The 14,483-nt window shown below is 64.9% G+C and overlaps 4 protein-coding genes across 4 annotated transcripts; 1 reads left to right on the top strand and 3 right to left on the bottom strand.

Moving 5' to 3' along the window:
• Position 1: 1 nt before the first annotated feature.
• PFL1_04141 (uncharacterized protein) lies at positions 2 to 4,197 on the bottom strand (the record flags this gene model as incomplete). Its single annotated transcript, XM_007881665.1, has 8 exons — positions 2 to 271; positions 370 to 1,410; positions 1,457 to 1,774; positions 1,834 to 2,109; positions 2,151 to 2,346; positions 2,405 to 3,106; positions 3,238 to 3,565; positions 3,750 to 4,197. 8 exons carry the CDS (start codon positions 4,195 to 4,197, stop codon positions 2 to 4), a joined length of 3,579 nt encoding a protein of 1,192 aa, XP_007879856.1.
• Positions 4,198 to 5,317: 1,120 nt separating this feature from the next.
• PFL1_04140 (uncharacterized protein) lies at positions 5,318 to 5,954 on the bottom strand (the record flags this gene model as incomplete). Its single annotated transcript, XM_007881664.1, has 2 exons — positions 5,318 to 5,338; positions 5,400 to 5,954. The coding sequence occupies 2 exons, from the start codon at positions 5,952 to 5,954 to the stop codon at positions 5,318 to 5,320; spliced, it is 576 nt and encodes a 191-aa protein (XP_007879855.1).
• Positions 5,955 to 6,868: 914 nt separating this feature from the next.
• Positions 6,869 to 7,789, bottom strand: PFL1_04139 (uncharacterized protein; the record flags this gene model as incomplete). Its single annotated transcript, XM_007881663.1, has 1 exon — positions 6,869 to 7,789. One exon carries the CDS (start codon positions 7,787 to 7,789, stop codon positions 6,869 to 6,871), a length of 921 nt encoding a protein of 306 aa, XP_007879854.1.
• A 3,588-nt stretch (positions 7,790 to 11,377) lies between these two features.
• Positions 11,378 to 14,011, top strand: PFL1_04138 (uncharacterized protein; the record flags this gene model as incomplete). Its single annotated transcript, XM_007881662.1, has 2 exons — positions 11,378 to 11,626; positions 11,750 to 14,011. The coding sequence occupies 2 exons, from the start codon at positions 11,378 to 11,380 to the stop codon at positions 14,009 to 14,011; spliced, it is 2,511 nt and encodes an 836-aa protein (XP_007879853.1).
• Positions 14,012 to 14,483: the final 472 nt, after the last annotated feature.

The following is a 14,483-nucleotide window of genomic DNA, read 5'->3' as shown; positions in this document are numbered from 1 at the left end:
TTCAGAAGAGGGTGGCGGTGCGCGGGAGGTCGCGTTGACACGAGTCCTCGAGGTCCTCGAGGGTGAGGCGGCGGTTCTGCTCGCTGGCCTCCTTGCGCTTCTGGGCGTACTCCTGCCAGACGGGCGCCGAGTCCTCAAACTCCGATGCCCGCGGGATGATGTAGCAGTAGAGGGCGCGGAGCAGCTGGTCCTCCTGTCCGGACGACGGGCAGGAGCGGACGTGGGTGATGCCGGTGGCCGTCTGGCGCGAGTAGCGGAGGTCGAGGCGGGGCTGAGGACGTGGCCCGTCGAGAGCATGCCGAGACCGCCGAGCTCCTTGGGCGAGGCGAGGATGTGGATGGGTCAGCGCGAGGGCATCTTGGAGTTGACGCCGGACTTGATGCGGTTGATGACCTTGTTCTCGCTCTTGACGAGGAGGTCGAGGAGCTCCTTGGTGTTGACGACGGCCTCGCGGTAGTAGGTCATCAGCGCGATCAGGCACGAGTTCCACTTGTTGGCGATCTTGCTAAACGGGGCGGCGCCGGCCGACATGAGCAGTGCGCGGACGCGGTTGTTGAAGTTGGCGATGCCCTCGTCCGAGACGCGGAGGTAGGCGGTGGTGGTGCGCTCGCCCGATGCGGCGGCGACGAGGGGCCAGACGCCGTCGCAGGTGGTGTCGACGTCGCCCTGGCGGGCCTTGGGCAGCATGCGGACCTCAAAGCCGGCCATGGAAAAGAGGAGGTTGGGGTTGTCCTTGCTGTAGACCGAGCACAGCGTGTCGTCCCACTCGATGGTGGTGAGGCTGCGCGACAGGCTGTTCTTGACGGTCCAAAAGACGGCGCGGCCGAGGTTGACGTCGTGCTTGACGAGGCGCATGCGGCAGTCGCGGGGCCAGCACTTGCGGTTGTTGTAGCCGATGAGGTTGCTGTTGTTGGGGTCCGGGTTGGCGCTGAGGTAGCGCTGGATGAGGTCGCGCGCCTCGTCGGCGTCGAAGCGGTAGAGGATGTGGATGCGGTCGACGAAGCGCGTGTAGAGGCGGATCGGGTGGGCGGCCTCGGTGGCGGCGTCCTTGAACTGGAAGAGGCCGTTGGGCATCGCCGGCGGGCCCGCCATCTCGCTGGCGCGCTGCAGGCCGAGGATGAGGAGGTCAAGGATGAGGCCGTAGTACTGGAACACGAAGGCGCTAAACTGGAGACCGCGGATCAGGCCGTACGTGTTGATGTGCTCCATGTCCTTGAAGACGATCGAGACGTTGTTCTTGGACGTGATGTAGTCGGCGAGGTTGTGGTCCATGATGAGGCGCAGCAGCCGGTTGAGGAGCGTCAGGTCGATCTTCTCGTAGACGCGGCTGAGGGTCGTCTCCATGAGCACGTTGCACTGGCCCTCGGACGTGTCCCAGACGCCGTCGAGGTTGTTGATGCCGTTGCACCACTTGTAGACGAGCAGCGGCATCGGCTCCGAGGTCGCTCGGCTTGACCCAGGCGGGGAAGAGCTGGCGCTTGTCGGCCTCGTAGGAGAGGTACTGGTCGAGGTAGGCGTCGATGATCTTCTCCATCGGCTCGATGTCGTAGCACGGGATGAGCTTGTCGAACGTGTCGAAGAACTCGATGCCGACGGCCTTGGCGGCGCGCTGGGTGAGCATCAGGCGCTTGATGCGCGCCAGCGTCTCGTGCGGGTTGTCGAACGCCTGCTCGATGAGGGCGAGCTCCTCGCGCTGGCTCTGGTTGAGGCGGCCCTTGACGCTGTACGACTCCTTGAGCTTCTCGAGGGCGAGGACGAGGATCTTGGTGTCGTGCTTAAAGTTGAGCGAGGGAAAGGGATCGGCTGGAAGCGACGGCTCTCGAGCCAGTGGACGGTCGACGTGTAGATGGCGACGGCGGCCTCGGACGTGATGTAGGGCCCATCCTTGAGGTACGAGTTCTGGCGCTCCTGCTCGGCCTTGAGGTAGAGGCAGGTGAGGCGGCCGAGGTTCTTCTTGCTGACCGTCTTGTCGACGGTGGCGCCGCGGCGGATGCGCTCGCGGTTGTAGTGCGTCACCGACGTCCACCAGTCGGCCTTGAGCTTAACGTAGCGCAGGATGAGGTTCTCGACGGCCGTCGGCATGCCCGGCACCTTCCACGGCGTGTTGGACTTGTAGCAGCGCCACGCCGTCGAGAGGCGCCGGAGGAGACGCGCGACTCGTTGACCTCGACGCTGGCGGGCATGACGTTGAGGATGTCGTGCAGCACGCTGGCGCGCAGCTCGAGGTCGAAGGAGCTCTCGACGCGCTGCTTGGTGATGGTCGAGACGCCCTTGGCGCGGTCCTTGCGCCCCTCAGACTTCCTCGCCAGCCGGTCGCGCAGCCAGCGCTCGAGGAGCGGCGTGATGCTGCGGCGGAAGGACGTCCATACGCGCCTCGACGGCGCCCAGAAGCCGATGCCCGGACCCCTTGCCGACGAGCCCCGTGTCGAAGCGCAAGTAGATGACGTGCTTGAGGTCCTTGCACGCGCGGATCTGGCGCATCACGCGGTACTTGTAGCGGTACATGCCGCTGAGGGTGGCGACGTGGTTGAAGAGGTACTGGAGGCCGTCGGCCAGCTGGAAGGCGTCGATCGAGCCGAGGCGGTAGGTCACCTGGCTGTCGACGAGGAGCTTGACGATGCGCGCCATCTCGCGGACCAGGTGGGAGGCGTTGCCGAAGCGGCTCTTCTTGCGCTCCTTGGTCGTCAGCATCTTGGTTGGCTTGAGGTTGAAGTTGAAGTCAAGGTGGAGCGCCGAGCAGCCCTTGCGGTGGATCAGCAGGTCGAGCATGTTGAACGACTGCCGCGACACCTGCAGGCCCGCCTCGAGCCAGTCGATGCTCGTGTTCTGGAAGAACTTGGTGGCGTTGAGCTGCTTGAGGAGGTACTTGCGCTTCTGCGGCTTCTGCTTGCGCGTGTGGAGCGAGTTGTAGACGTAGTTCTTGAGCAGCTTCTGGTAGCTGACGCGGATCTTGACCGGCTGGTTGGGCGGGCAGTGCTCGAGGTACCACGTCTGCACCAGCGGCACGTCGACGGCGCGCCGCGTGCGGCCGCTGCGCCGGTCGTAGGGCGACGGCGCCCACCACAGCGCGATGGCGTCGGCCGTCAGCTTCGTTCTCCAGCGGCCGCTCGTCGAGGAACGGCGCCACGTCGTCCGGCAGCGAAAAGGCCACCTCGTCCGGCAGCTCGTCGTCGCCCTCGACGCCCTCGCCGAAGACGTCGTCCTCGTGGGCCAGCACCGGCGTGCCGTCCGTCGTACTCGCTCCGGAAGGCGTTGGAGCTGGCCAGCGAGCGGCCCGAGATCGGGTTGATGACCGGGTCAAAGTAGAAGGCCTGGTCGATCTCGTCGGAGCGGATGTAGACGTTCTTGGGCTCGTGGTAGGTGCCGATGTGCACCGAGCGCGGCCGGCTGTTGTAGAGGTGCGGGAAGGCCACCTTGTACTCGGTGCGGATCTGCTGGCGGATGATGACCTTGCGAAAGTCGGTGGAAGTCGTCGTCGAAGCCGCCGGTGTCCTTGTACAGCGGCTCGAACTTGGGGCCGCCGGGGATGGCTCGGCGTGCGGCCGAGGCGATGGAGCGCCGCCATCTGCGGCAGGCCGAGGTTCCGGAGGCCGTACGTTGGCCCGTTGACGTGCTCGCCGTCGTCGAGCAGCGGCTTGTGGTCGTAGAACCAGTCGATGATGGCGCTGTCCTCTTCCTCGTCAAGCTCGAGCTGGATGGCCTCGAGCGGCTCGACGTCGAGCAGGTTGTCGCCGTAGTCGACGACGGACTCCTCGTCGTCAACGGCGGGAAGCGCATCCGCTTAAAGTGGCGCCGGTCGCGCTTCTCGCGCCGCATCGCCAGCCACATGGTGGCCCACTGGGCGTGGAAGACGGGCTCGATGACCTTGGGCACCTCGTTGACGGACGTGATGGCGCCGGCGATGTGGTAGAGCACGGGCACCTCGCGCACCTGCTCCCACGGCATCGGGATGTTCTCGAGCACCTTCATCATGGCGTGCGGCACGTACTTGAGCGCGCCGAGGTGGACGCGCTTGTCCTGGCGGTACTTGCGATTGCTCATGTCGCCGTGGTCCTTGATGACCTTGCGCAGCACCTCTGGCGGCATCTCCTGCTTGCCCGTGTCGACGAAGCCCGTCTTGCCGCGGCGGTCGCCGAAGCGGCGGCTCCGGCTCTGCCTGCGTGCCTTGACCTTGACCTTGAGCCTCTCGGACCTCATGACGCCCGCCGTCCGACCGTCATCGTCATGCTCGAGACCCCTCTCCGACGCGACAGGAAGACGGTAGCCATCTTTTGTCCGTGCAGAAGGGGAGGGGCGCAAGCTCGACACGACGGCCTCTGGACGCCGTTACATGGGCGGTCGAGGCGAGGAGACGACAATCGGCGGGCATTCACGCGCGCATGCTTGTGGCGCCGGCGCTCCGGATCCGACCGAGGGGATGCGTACTGTGAGGGAAAGGAGAAACGCGGCGAGTTCAGCAAGGCGGCTTGGCTTGGTGAGGTTGGAAGCGGAAGCGATTCAAAGGCGGCTCACCTTCTGTGTCGAGCACGGCAACGGCGAGCGGACAGCAGGCAGCGCAAGCGACCAACCTTGAGGACCAGCGATGGGCCTCGACGGCGAGCGGGTGGCGGTCTTGCTGCGGCGGCGTGCGATCCCCTACACTCCTCTTTTCCTTGTTCCACGCCGCCGCCTCGCCGTTCCGCCGTCGGTGCCGTCGGCAATGGGATCTGTGAGGGGCAAGACGAGGCGCAAAGGGAGAGTTAGATGTCAGCGGATCCAACAAGAGAAGCAGATCGACCGCGACGAGGCCTCACCCTATGGATGCGGACGCGGTCGACTGGCACCGGGTGCCGGTGGTTGCGCCATCGTTGGCGTCATGTGGGCGGCGGGCGGATCTGTGGCAGAGCAGAGGAGCGAGAAAAGGAGGGCGGCGGGTCAATCGGCAGGTCGAGTCAGGTGGCGTCGAGAAGCGGAACCAGCAATCGACTCACACGAGATGCTGCTGTTGCTGACAGTGCCCAAGACGAAGAGGCGAGGAGCGAGGTGCGGACGAACTTGAGGCAAGCCGGCAGCGGTATCGAGGTGGCGGCCGTGGGACTTGACAGAACGGGGCGGTGGCGGCGGTGGTGGTGGTGGTGGGAAGGAAAGGAAAAAGGCGGGCAAGCGGGCGCTCCTTAGGGGCGCAGGGCTGCCAGCGTGGCACCGCCAGCCTCCACAAATTTTCAGCTGGCCCGCCAGGCGTGGCGCTGCCACCAGGCCGCTCATCTCGCTGGTGGCGGCAGTAGGATTCAGGCACAGTCACACAGACAAATGGAAAGAGGGCAATCAAATTTAGTGATCAATGGAGCGGTGCAAAGGCCTACGCGGCCGCATGTGTGACGAGGCGATCAGGACATGGTCATGCGAGTATGGATGTCCACCTCCATGCGCTCGCGGAGGCGGCGGACGTACTGCCTGACTTCCTGGAGCGACCAGCCGAAGATGGGCTCGAGGTGGGCTGGGTCGTCGAAGTCCGGCTCCGGGTCCTCGGAAAGGCCTGTCTTGTCGACCTCGTACGCAAAAGCAGGGTCCGCGAAGCCGTGCGAGTCGATCATGCAGGTGGATGGGGAGCGATCCTTGTCCACGACGATGTAGTGGCAGTGCTTGCGGTGCTTGTGGCACCACATGCAGTCGACGATGACGGCCTTGGTCCAGACGACGCTGCCCTTGTCCCACACGTAGTCGAGGCAGCCGGCGATGGTGGGCCTCTTGCAGGTCTTGGCCGCTTCGGCGGTCGGCACGCACGCGAGCTGGTCGACGACGACTGTGTCGCCCTTCCACATGAGGCACTCGATGGCGATCAGCCTTGCGTTGTCGTTCTCGCTGCGCTCACTCCTGCACAGAAGCTTGTGGTGGTACTGGGCAAGCTCGAGCTCGGAAGAGCCTTTGTAGACCGCCAGAAAGTACTTGATAAATGTCTTCATCTCTTTCGACATTGTGGCGTTGCAAGTACAGCTGTTGAGCGCGCGCGGACGAGGTGGTGCACAATCCAGCGGTAGCAAGCGAGGACGGAAAGCGTTGGAGGCGGTAGTGGCGATTGCATGCGAGTGACCGGCGAGCGACGGGCGAGATGGTAAGGCGGGTGTCGAAGGGGCAGCGAGCGGTGGCGTCGAGGCAGTGGCGTCGAGGCAGTGGTGTTGACGCAGTAGTGTCGAGGTAATGGCGTCGAGGTAGTGGCGTCAAGGAGGTGGCGTCGAGGTGGCGTCGAGGTGGCGTCGAGGTGGCGTCGAGGTGGCGTCGAGGTGGCATCGAGGCGGATCAGTAGATAGGAGGCAAGGGGAGAAGCAAAGGCGGTAAAGAGCTCGTCAGCATCGACTCGACAGCGGCAGAGAGCAAACAGTAGAGCGACAGAGACAACTCACAGGAGCGGACAGATTGGGGTTGATGGTGGTGGTGAGGAGAGGAGGGGGCGGAGAGCGAGCAGCCTGGCCTGCCTTATGTACCCTGTGGCTGGCAAGTCGAGGGGGGTGTGCAGAGTAGGTGGAGGCAGAGGTGGCCGTGAGGAGCGAGAGCATTGACTCAAGCAGCGAGGCGGGACGGAGAGCTTACCTGGACGCGGGTCGAGCTTGAGTGTGGCGGCCGGCCTGCACCAAGCACCGAGGTCCGAGCGAGATACCGCCGCAGCGAGCTTGTCGAGTAGTGGTCCAGTCGGCCAAAGGGTACGAGACATCGCCGGCGGGACCGATGGCCTTGACGGTGTCCGCTTGCCAGCGTCGACGCGCCGCCTCGACTCCCGCCACCTCGCCTCCCGCCGCCTCGCCCGCTGCGCCGCTCGCTGATCGCCTCGACCCAAAAGCACAGACTCACACAAGCAGAGAAGATGAGATCACATGTAGATTCGACCCAAGGCCTAAGCAAGCCGCTCGCCCCTGTTCATGAGTCGCCTGACGTGGCGGTCGTGGTCGGCCGAGTCGGTCAGGAGGACGACGGCCTTGGTGGGGTTGTCGTCGAGGCGGATCACCGACGCCAGGCTCTGTTGCTTGCTGACCTCGACGAAGCCTTCGTAGAGCTTCTTGTCAATGATCTCGGCGGTGAGGCGGGAGGTGCTGTCGTTGCGCTGGTTGTACAGCACGTCGAGGAGGTCGTTGGTCTGCGCGGTGAGGGCCTTGACGCAGTCGGAGAGCTGGCGGAGCTTGGCGCGCCTGTCCTTGACAAAGGCGGAGATGCCGGCCGCGGTGTTGAGGTCGTTGTCCAGGTCGGCGCCACCGGGAGCAGCCTTGATCTGCTTCTCCATGCGCTTGCGAAGGCGGCGGACGTACTCCTTGACCTCCTCGAGCGACCAGCCAAAGATCGGCTCCGAGTGAGCTGGATCGTCGAAGTCCGGCTCCTCAGCCAACGATAGGCCGCTCTTGGGGACGTCGAGCTCGTCGTTTGAGATGCCATCGGCGTCGACGGTGGCTATGTTGTTGGGGTTGGCCGCGTCCTTGAAGAGCAGAAAACAGCGGTTGCGGTTCTTGAGGCAGCGGAGGCAGTGGTGGATGACCGCGTTGAGCCAGATGACCTCGCCGTGGACCTGGCCGTACTGGATCATCCCTTTGATGGTCGGCTTCTTGCAAGGCTGGTTCTTGTCGCTCGTCTCCTTGCACTTGAGCTCGGGGGGGACCGCGACGGCGTCCTTCCTCCACATGAGCCACCTGATCACGTTGAGCTCGACATTGTCCTGCTGCTCCGACTTGAGCGTATTGACGATCTGGCTGTAGCGGATCGCGAGGTCGATGGCCGAGTAGTCCTCGTACTGATCGATGAATCGAGCTTGTCGGTTCGACGTCATTGTGATTGCAGGAGTACAGCTACAGGCGGCGAGCTTGCTGCAGATGTCGGCTGTTGCGAGCGGGGTCGATAGGCGGGCGAGGCGATAGGCGGGCGAGGCGGCGGGAGTCGAGGTGGCGGGAGTCGAGGCGACGTGCAAGTTGAAGTGGTCGACGATGGCGTCCGTGGGGCGATACGCAGGCGAGGCGATCCGGCGGTCCGATGTTGAAGAGGACGGAGTCGGAGCGAGGGGAGAGGCAGAGTGGGACCGGGGAGGCAGAGAGGCGAGGCAAGGTCAGCAAAGCAAGCAAGGCGGTGGAGGAGCAAGGCGGTGGAGGAGACAAGACGAGGCAGACTTACCGGGAAGAGGAGGGAGGCGAGTTGGTGATGGGGGAAGGAAAGGAGGGGGCCGATCTGGCCAGATGGCCTTCCTTTATACCTTTTGGACGGGCCGTCGGCCAAGGGGAAGGCAGTCGAGGAGCGGAGGGGCGGCGAGCAAAGCAGCGTGCGGAAAGCGGCGAGCGAGAGCAAAGGGAGGGAGAGCAAAGCAGCAAAGCGAAGGCGGAAGCGTCAGTATCGAGCTCAGCATACCGCAGCCAGCGAGCGTGCGGAAGACTCACTGACAGCGAAACGAAGCCATTGACGGTTCCGCTCGTCAATCGTCGGAGTCTCCGGAGAGGCGGTTCCGAACTCTCCGAGGATTTGGACGATTGACGGCGCGGAGCGAGGCCGGCAAGCGGGACGGAGCGAGCGGCGGCTGCAGACGGTGGCGGCAAAGCCAGGTCAAGAAGGCAGAGAAGGACAGTGGTCAGCAGGAGGCGGAAAGACAGCGGCACGGAGGAGCGGCGCGGACAGAGCAGCACTCACTTTGTCGGCCGAGAAAGGGCAGCATGGCGCCGGGCATCGCAGATGGGACTGAGCTGGTCGACGATGACGGCTGAATGGCTGTGGTGGCGGTGCGCGAGGGTGCGTCAAGAGGAGAGGAGGAGCGGGGTCAGTAACGATCGATGGCGATGGTGAGGACCACTGGGCGGCGAGCCGCAGCACTCACCTGATCGGCCCTCGTCCTGAGCCTGGCCGCGTCGTTGACGCCGTCGTCCTGTAGGGCCGAATGGGAAGAGGTCAGAGAGAGAGGGCACCGGCGGCGAATCGGCGGTGGTGTTGCAGGGCGACGCCTTGGTCTCTTTACCAGGCGCCACCTCGCACCGCAACGCCGCCGATGCCCTGAGGCTCTGGCATCACGAGGCCAGAGCCCTCGCCGTCACGTGGGCCGGTGTGCAGGGCAACCGGTGCCCGCTCCCGTCAGCCCGCCACCGCTCCAGTAGGACGACGGCGGCGCGGCTGCCATCAGGCGGAAGAGAAGCCACGACGGGTGGGCAGCGAGTCGGCATCACGAGGCCAAGCTTGCCCAGGCCCTACTCACCTTGATGCTGCTCTAACCCATTCCACCGAGCCATCCGTGAGCAGCCTTCCGGCACCGTGGGCGTGGGTCCGGCCGTCCTGAAGCGCAGCGAGGTGGTCGTCCAAAGTCGATCTTGAAGTCACCCGCGGGCGGTGCGTGGCCTGGAGGCGTCCCAAAAACGTCCTCGTTCAGCCCGGCGGCATCACTGCGCCGGGGCTGCTGCTGACACCGCGGCGCTTGACCTAGCCGGCGGCTTCGATGGTGGTGGCGGCGGCGAGGCGGGATGGCGGAAAGGTGAGGCGTGGCGGTCCGAGCTGGTGGTGGTGGTGGGAAGGAGCGATCGGCCTTGCTGGCAGCCGCGCGTCTTGAGCAGCCCTGGCCCGTGCCTTTGCAGAAATTTTCACTCTATCGTCGCTCGCCTGCCGCCTGCCAGCGAGGTAGGGGTGGGCTTGCCTGCCCGCCCTCTCCTCCCAACTACTACCACCACCACCACCATCGCCACCACCGCCACCAACTCGTACGGACTTGCTGCCTCAACGCCTTTCGCCTAATGGACTCCCCCTCCCCCTCCAACTACCACCTGCCACTTTGGCTTGCGGGTAGCCCTCTTCCTCGACGACGCTGGCCGAGGTAGGCCCCAACGCGACCGCCTTCACCTCGACAACCTCAACGTCGCGCTAGTCGCCCGCAGCAGCGCTGTCCTGCAACCCGCCCACGCTCGGCGAGACACAGGTAAGCATCAGGATGACGTCCGCTGCTCAATGGTAGACCGCTGACGTCTTCCTCCGCCTCTCTTTTGCTCTCTGCTCGTCCACATCAGCTCGAACCCCGGCGCCACCACCGCTCCTCGACCGCTCGCATCCAGTCCTGCGCGCTCGCCTCGCGCCAGTATCGACTTGCCGCCACCGCAACCGTCGATTCCGTCGATTCGACCGGATCGACCGCCACCCCCGCTGCCGCCGCTTCCGCTCCCGCCGTCGCTGTCGTTGGCTGTCGCTTGTCTAGTCGGGCCGGGTATCTCAGGCGCAAGTTTTACAGGTCCTAATGCTCAGAGGGCTCTTGCGTTTTGAGCAGCGTGGTTGCGCACCCCGGTCCAACAGGCAGCGGCAGTCGGCGGCACGACGGCCATCAGTGAGAGCGCGGTTAGCGGGTTCGGCATAGGTCTCGGAGGACAAGATCGACTTGATCCCGTGAGTCGACCTGTTTCTGTCGCTCTCCTCGGTGCGGGTCGATACTGACCTTGTCCTCGCTCTGTCTCTTTGCGCCACAGAACCTCCCCGCGCCAGAACGCATAGGAAGGCCGCCGATTCCTCCACCGTCGCTGCCAAGGTAGGTCAAGCGTGTATGCTCCCGTCGTCGTTGTCGGCCCGACCTCGACTCGCTCGTCCCAGGTATCGCGGTTGCGCGGGAACAACAGCATCCAAGGTGTCGCCCGTTGCGCTGTCGGCGGATGGGTGTCCGGCCCGGGATCGAGCGAGGCTGAGGCTGGCGTCGACGCGATGCTCGTGACGGCGCGCGACTAACGGCAGCGACGACCTCGACTCGCCACACTTCTGCACATGGTGCTCCTCCTCAGCTGGCCAACATGTCGAGTTCCAAACGTCGCACCGAGCCGTGTTACTGTTGGCGGTGCAATGGGCGTCATGTCCAGCGCAAGACGCGGCTGCGCCACGAGAATGAGGAACACTTTGAGCGCATTGAGCAAGAGGTGAGAGCAGGTCCCTGGACGCTCAAGCGCTTTGCAATCATACTGACATCCTCCTTCTTTGTCGACTGCAGCAACTACAACAGGCACGAGCGATCGCAGGAAGCCCGCTCTACGTGCAGGATGGGCCGCGCGACACATCTTCACCATTACGCTTGTCGTCAGCGCCAGCAGAACCCTCCTCAGCACCGCCATCATCAGTTGCACAATCGAGGGCCCCTTCGCCGCCATCAAATGCTTCGCCTGCCCCGTCGCCTTCTCGTGCGACATCTCTCCGGCCTTTGTCACCACCTCGGTCGCCGGTCGGGTCGGATGCAGGCTCGCTTCCGCCCTACTCGCCACCTCGGTCGCCATCAACCCCGCCCGCCACAACGTCGCCCTCTCCATTGACGTCACCGCCACCGGAGCAGAGCTTTAGGCTGGCAGTGTCCGACTCGGAGGAGGACGCGGAGCGCTTGCCGCTGTCCCGGCTTGACCCTGCCCGCATCCTTGCTCCCGGCGCAATGGCCAGTGCCTCGAATCCGCCGCCAGCGCCTGACAATGCTCTGCCGGACTGGATGACGGCCTTACAATGGCACGTTGTCCGCCAGCACTCGCAGCACGGCCTCTCTCGCGCCGGATGCAAGGACATGCTGCGGTTTGCCAACGACGTCCTGCTTCCAGCGTCAGGCAGCACTGCAAAAGGGCCGGTCCGCTTCCCCACGCTGCGCAGGCACCTCGGCCTCGACCGTGACCACCTTGTCCGCTACCTGGTGTGCCCTCGGCCCGCGTGCTCAAGCCTTTCGCCACCCATACCAACGGCTTGGCCATCACCGACGTCATCCGCCTCGCCGCCACCTGCTGCAAGCTGCATCCGCTGCGACGAGCCGCTGCAGCGTGACGGGCCGGTGTTCCTCTACCACCCGCTCGAGGCATGGCTGCGCGGCTTGGTCCAACGACCCGAGGTGCGCGAGGCGCTTGAAAGCTGGCGAGCACGCCCGACCCCGTCTACGCTCTTTGCCGACGCCACCCCGCCTCTGGCCGACGTCTACGATGGCGAGATGTGGCATCAAGAGCAAGCCTTCCTCAACAGCGGCAAGCCGGGCGACATCAACCTCCTCGTCTCGCTCTCGACGGACTGGTTCCGGCCGTTCAACTACACGGCCGCTTCCTACTCGTGCGGACCCGTCGTCCTGTCGGTCCTCAACCTGCCGTCGGCCCTCCGCTTCAAGCCGGAGTACCAGCACCTTGCCGGCGTCATCCCGGGTCCATCTGAGCCGTCTTGGTCGACGTGCTCCCGGTTCCTCGAGCCGCTCGTCGCAGAGCTGCAGTGCCTGCTCGACGGCATCGAGATCGGCTTGCCTGCACCTCCACCGTCCACGGCATCGCCCGACACCACCGCCATCGCCACCACAGCCACCCTCCGCGCCAAGCTGGTGCTGTTCGTCGGAGACTCTCCAGCGCGTACAAAGGTCTGCGGATTCAACCCGCTCACGGTCAACGAGGCAACCTGCCCGTACTGCGACACCGACAAGGGCGAGTTTCAAGAGCTCGCTGCGACCAGCGCCAAGACTACGCCACGCGATCCGGACCGGCATCGACAGGACGCGCTCGCGGTCAAGGGCAGCAGCGACGCTCGCCATCGCAACGCCGCCGCCATCACCGGCGCTCGATACTCGGTTCTATACGAGCTGCCGTACTGGCGCAGCGTGACTTCTGCCCCCGTCGACGTCATGCACGCCGTCTACCTTGGCGTCGTCCGCCGCGTCTGGCACAAGATCCTTATCGACCGCGGTCTCCTCACCAGCCGTGAAGTCGCCGCCGTCCAAGCTCGGATCCGTACCACGATCGTGCCGTCAACGCTGGCAAAGCTCTCGACTCATTTTGGCGACGCCGCAGGTGGCTCGCCGACGGCAGCGCAGTACGCCACGCTGGCCCGGCTCCTGCCGGCGCTGCTCCACGGCGTCTGGCACGACGCCATCGACGACTACCGCCGCCATCGTCGCACCATCCGGCGCGACATGGAGACAGGCGCATGGATCGAGGAGGGCGACCCCGACGCGGAGCACTGGGCGTGGCTGACGCACTCTGCGCAGGCCGAGGCGGAAGCCATCCGCACAAGGACGACAACCCACGCCGCTCACTGGGTCCACAAGGGCTGGTTCTTCCGCGAGATCGTCGTGCGACTTGGCCTGATCGTCGACTACCTACATCAGCAAGTCCTTACCGACGCCGACGTCGACACCGTCACGCTGCACCTGCGCCGCCTGCACCGAGCCCTCGCCGTCATATCGCCCATCTACTACAACTCGCACATCCTGTCCCATCTGGGCCCTCAGCTGCGCCGGTTCGGGCCGCCGCGTGCTTTCTGGGCGTTTGGGATCGAGAAGGCGATACAGGTTCTCTCGCGGACCACCGTGCCGACCAACAAGAAGCACGGTCAGGTGGAGCTGTCGCTGCTCAAGACCTGGTCCGACCGCGGGCGGGCCGAGGCAGTCAACGGGCCAGCGGAGCAGCGCCAACAAGGCATCGCGCTAGCCAGCCGTACCCGCGACCGCCAGAGGACGTACGACTCAAGCGTGCTCGAGCTCGAGACGGCACCGGCATCACGAAGGCCAACGCCGCTGGACGACCACACTTACGATGGCCTCGTCGCGCTCCTACGGACGCTCCGTCCACACCGGCGCTTCGTCAAGAACAGCATCGCCGTTGCACCCGACGCCATCAAAGTCAGTCGCACCGTCCACACAAATGCAAGCATCTCTGTCAACGGCCTGTACTTCCGGGCTTCGCATAACGACGTCCACAGCGCACCAGGCGACTCCTTCGGCTTCATCAAGTGGCCCTCGACATCGACCAACGTCACCCTCGTCCAGGTGACCCAGATCATCAGCTATCGGCACCGGGCCCGGCCATCACAGCCTGTCGAGACGCCTGCCGACGACATCACCGCAGTCTGCGTTGTCTGCCGGCTTTTCGCTCCGCCAACGCAGCTCGATTGGTTCGACCTCGGCACCAGCAAGCCTTTCGCCCGGCCGTCCTCAGTCCAGCTCGAAGTCACGGGCACTGCCGTCTACCCCGCCACCGCCCTGGTCGCCCACGTCGCGATCACACCCGTACCTCGATCCGAACATGCACTCGTCAAGATCATCAATTGATTCGGCCATGTGAGTACAGTGCTGCTGCCCTGTGGCTAGAGGCTGGTATCGCGTGTTGTTGCTATTGCGCCGTCGGCGCCGGTATCGTGGCTGCTGTTGCGCGCTATCGGCGCTGGTGTCGATGCCATCCCTTCGTCGATCCACCTACTGACGACCTCCATCGCTTCTTCCCTGCTCCTCGCCACCGCCAGCCTGAACCGGGCTCAACTCGCCGCCGCCCCACTTCCTGATCGGCTTGCCCGTGCCGCTGCCCCAAGTATCCGTGCCCACGTTCTTGAACGGCTTGCGGTTGCGCTGGACGTTGGCGCACGCCTTGCGGTTGCGATCGCTGGCCTCTTTCCAGTCCTCCGCCACCATCCAACGCTGCACACTCGAGGGCAACTTGAAGTTGGGGTCGGAGTCGAACGGATCGACAACCCAGTTGGGCCGAGCAAGGGCGTGACCAGGTGAGTGTCCTCGCTTGCCTCGGGTG

The sequence above is a fragment of the Pseudozyma flocculosa genome (genome assembly GCF_000417875.1).
Source record: "Pseudozyma flocculosa PF-1 unplaced genomic scaffold scaffold00013, whole genome shotgun sequence".
Taxonomy (NCBI): domain Eukaryota; kingdom Fungi; phylum Basidiomycota; class Ustilaginomycetes; order Ustilaginales; family Ustilaginaceae; genus Pseudozyma; species Pseudozyma flocculosa.
This window is presented reverse-complemented; position numbering and strand designations above follow the sequence as displayed.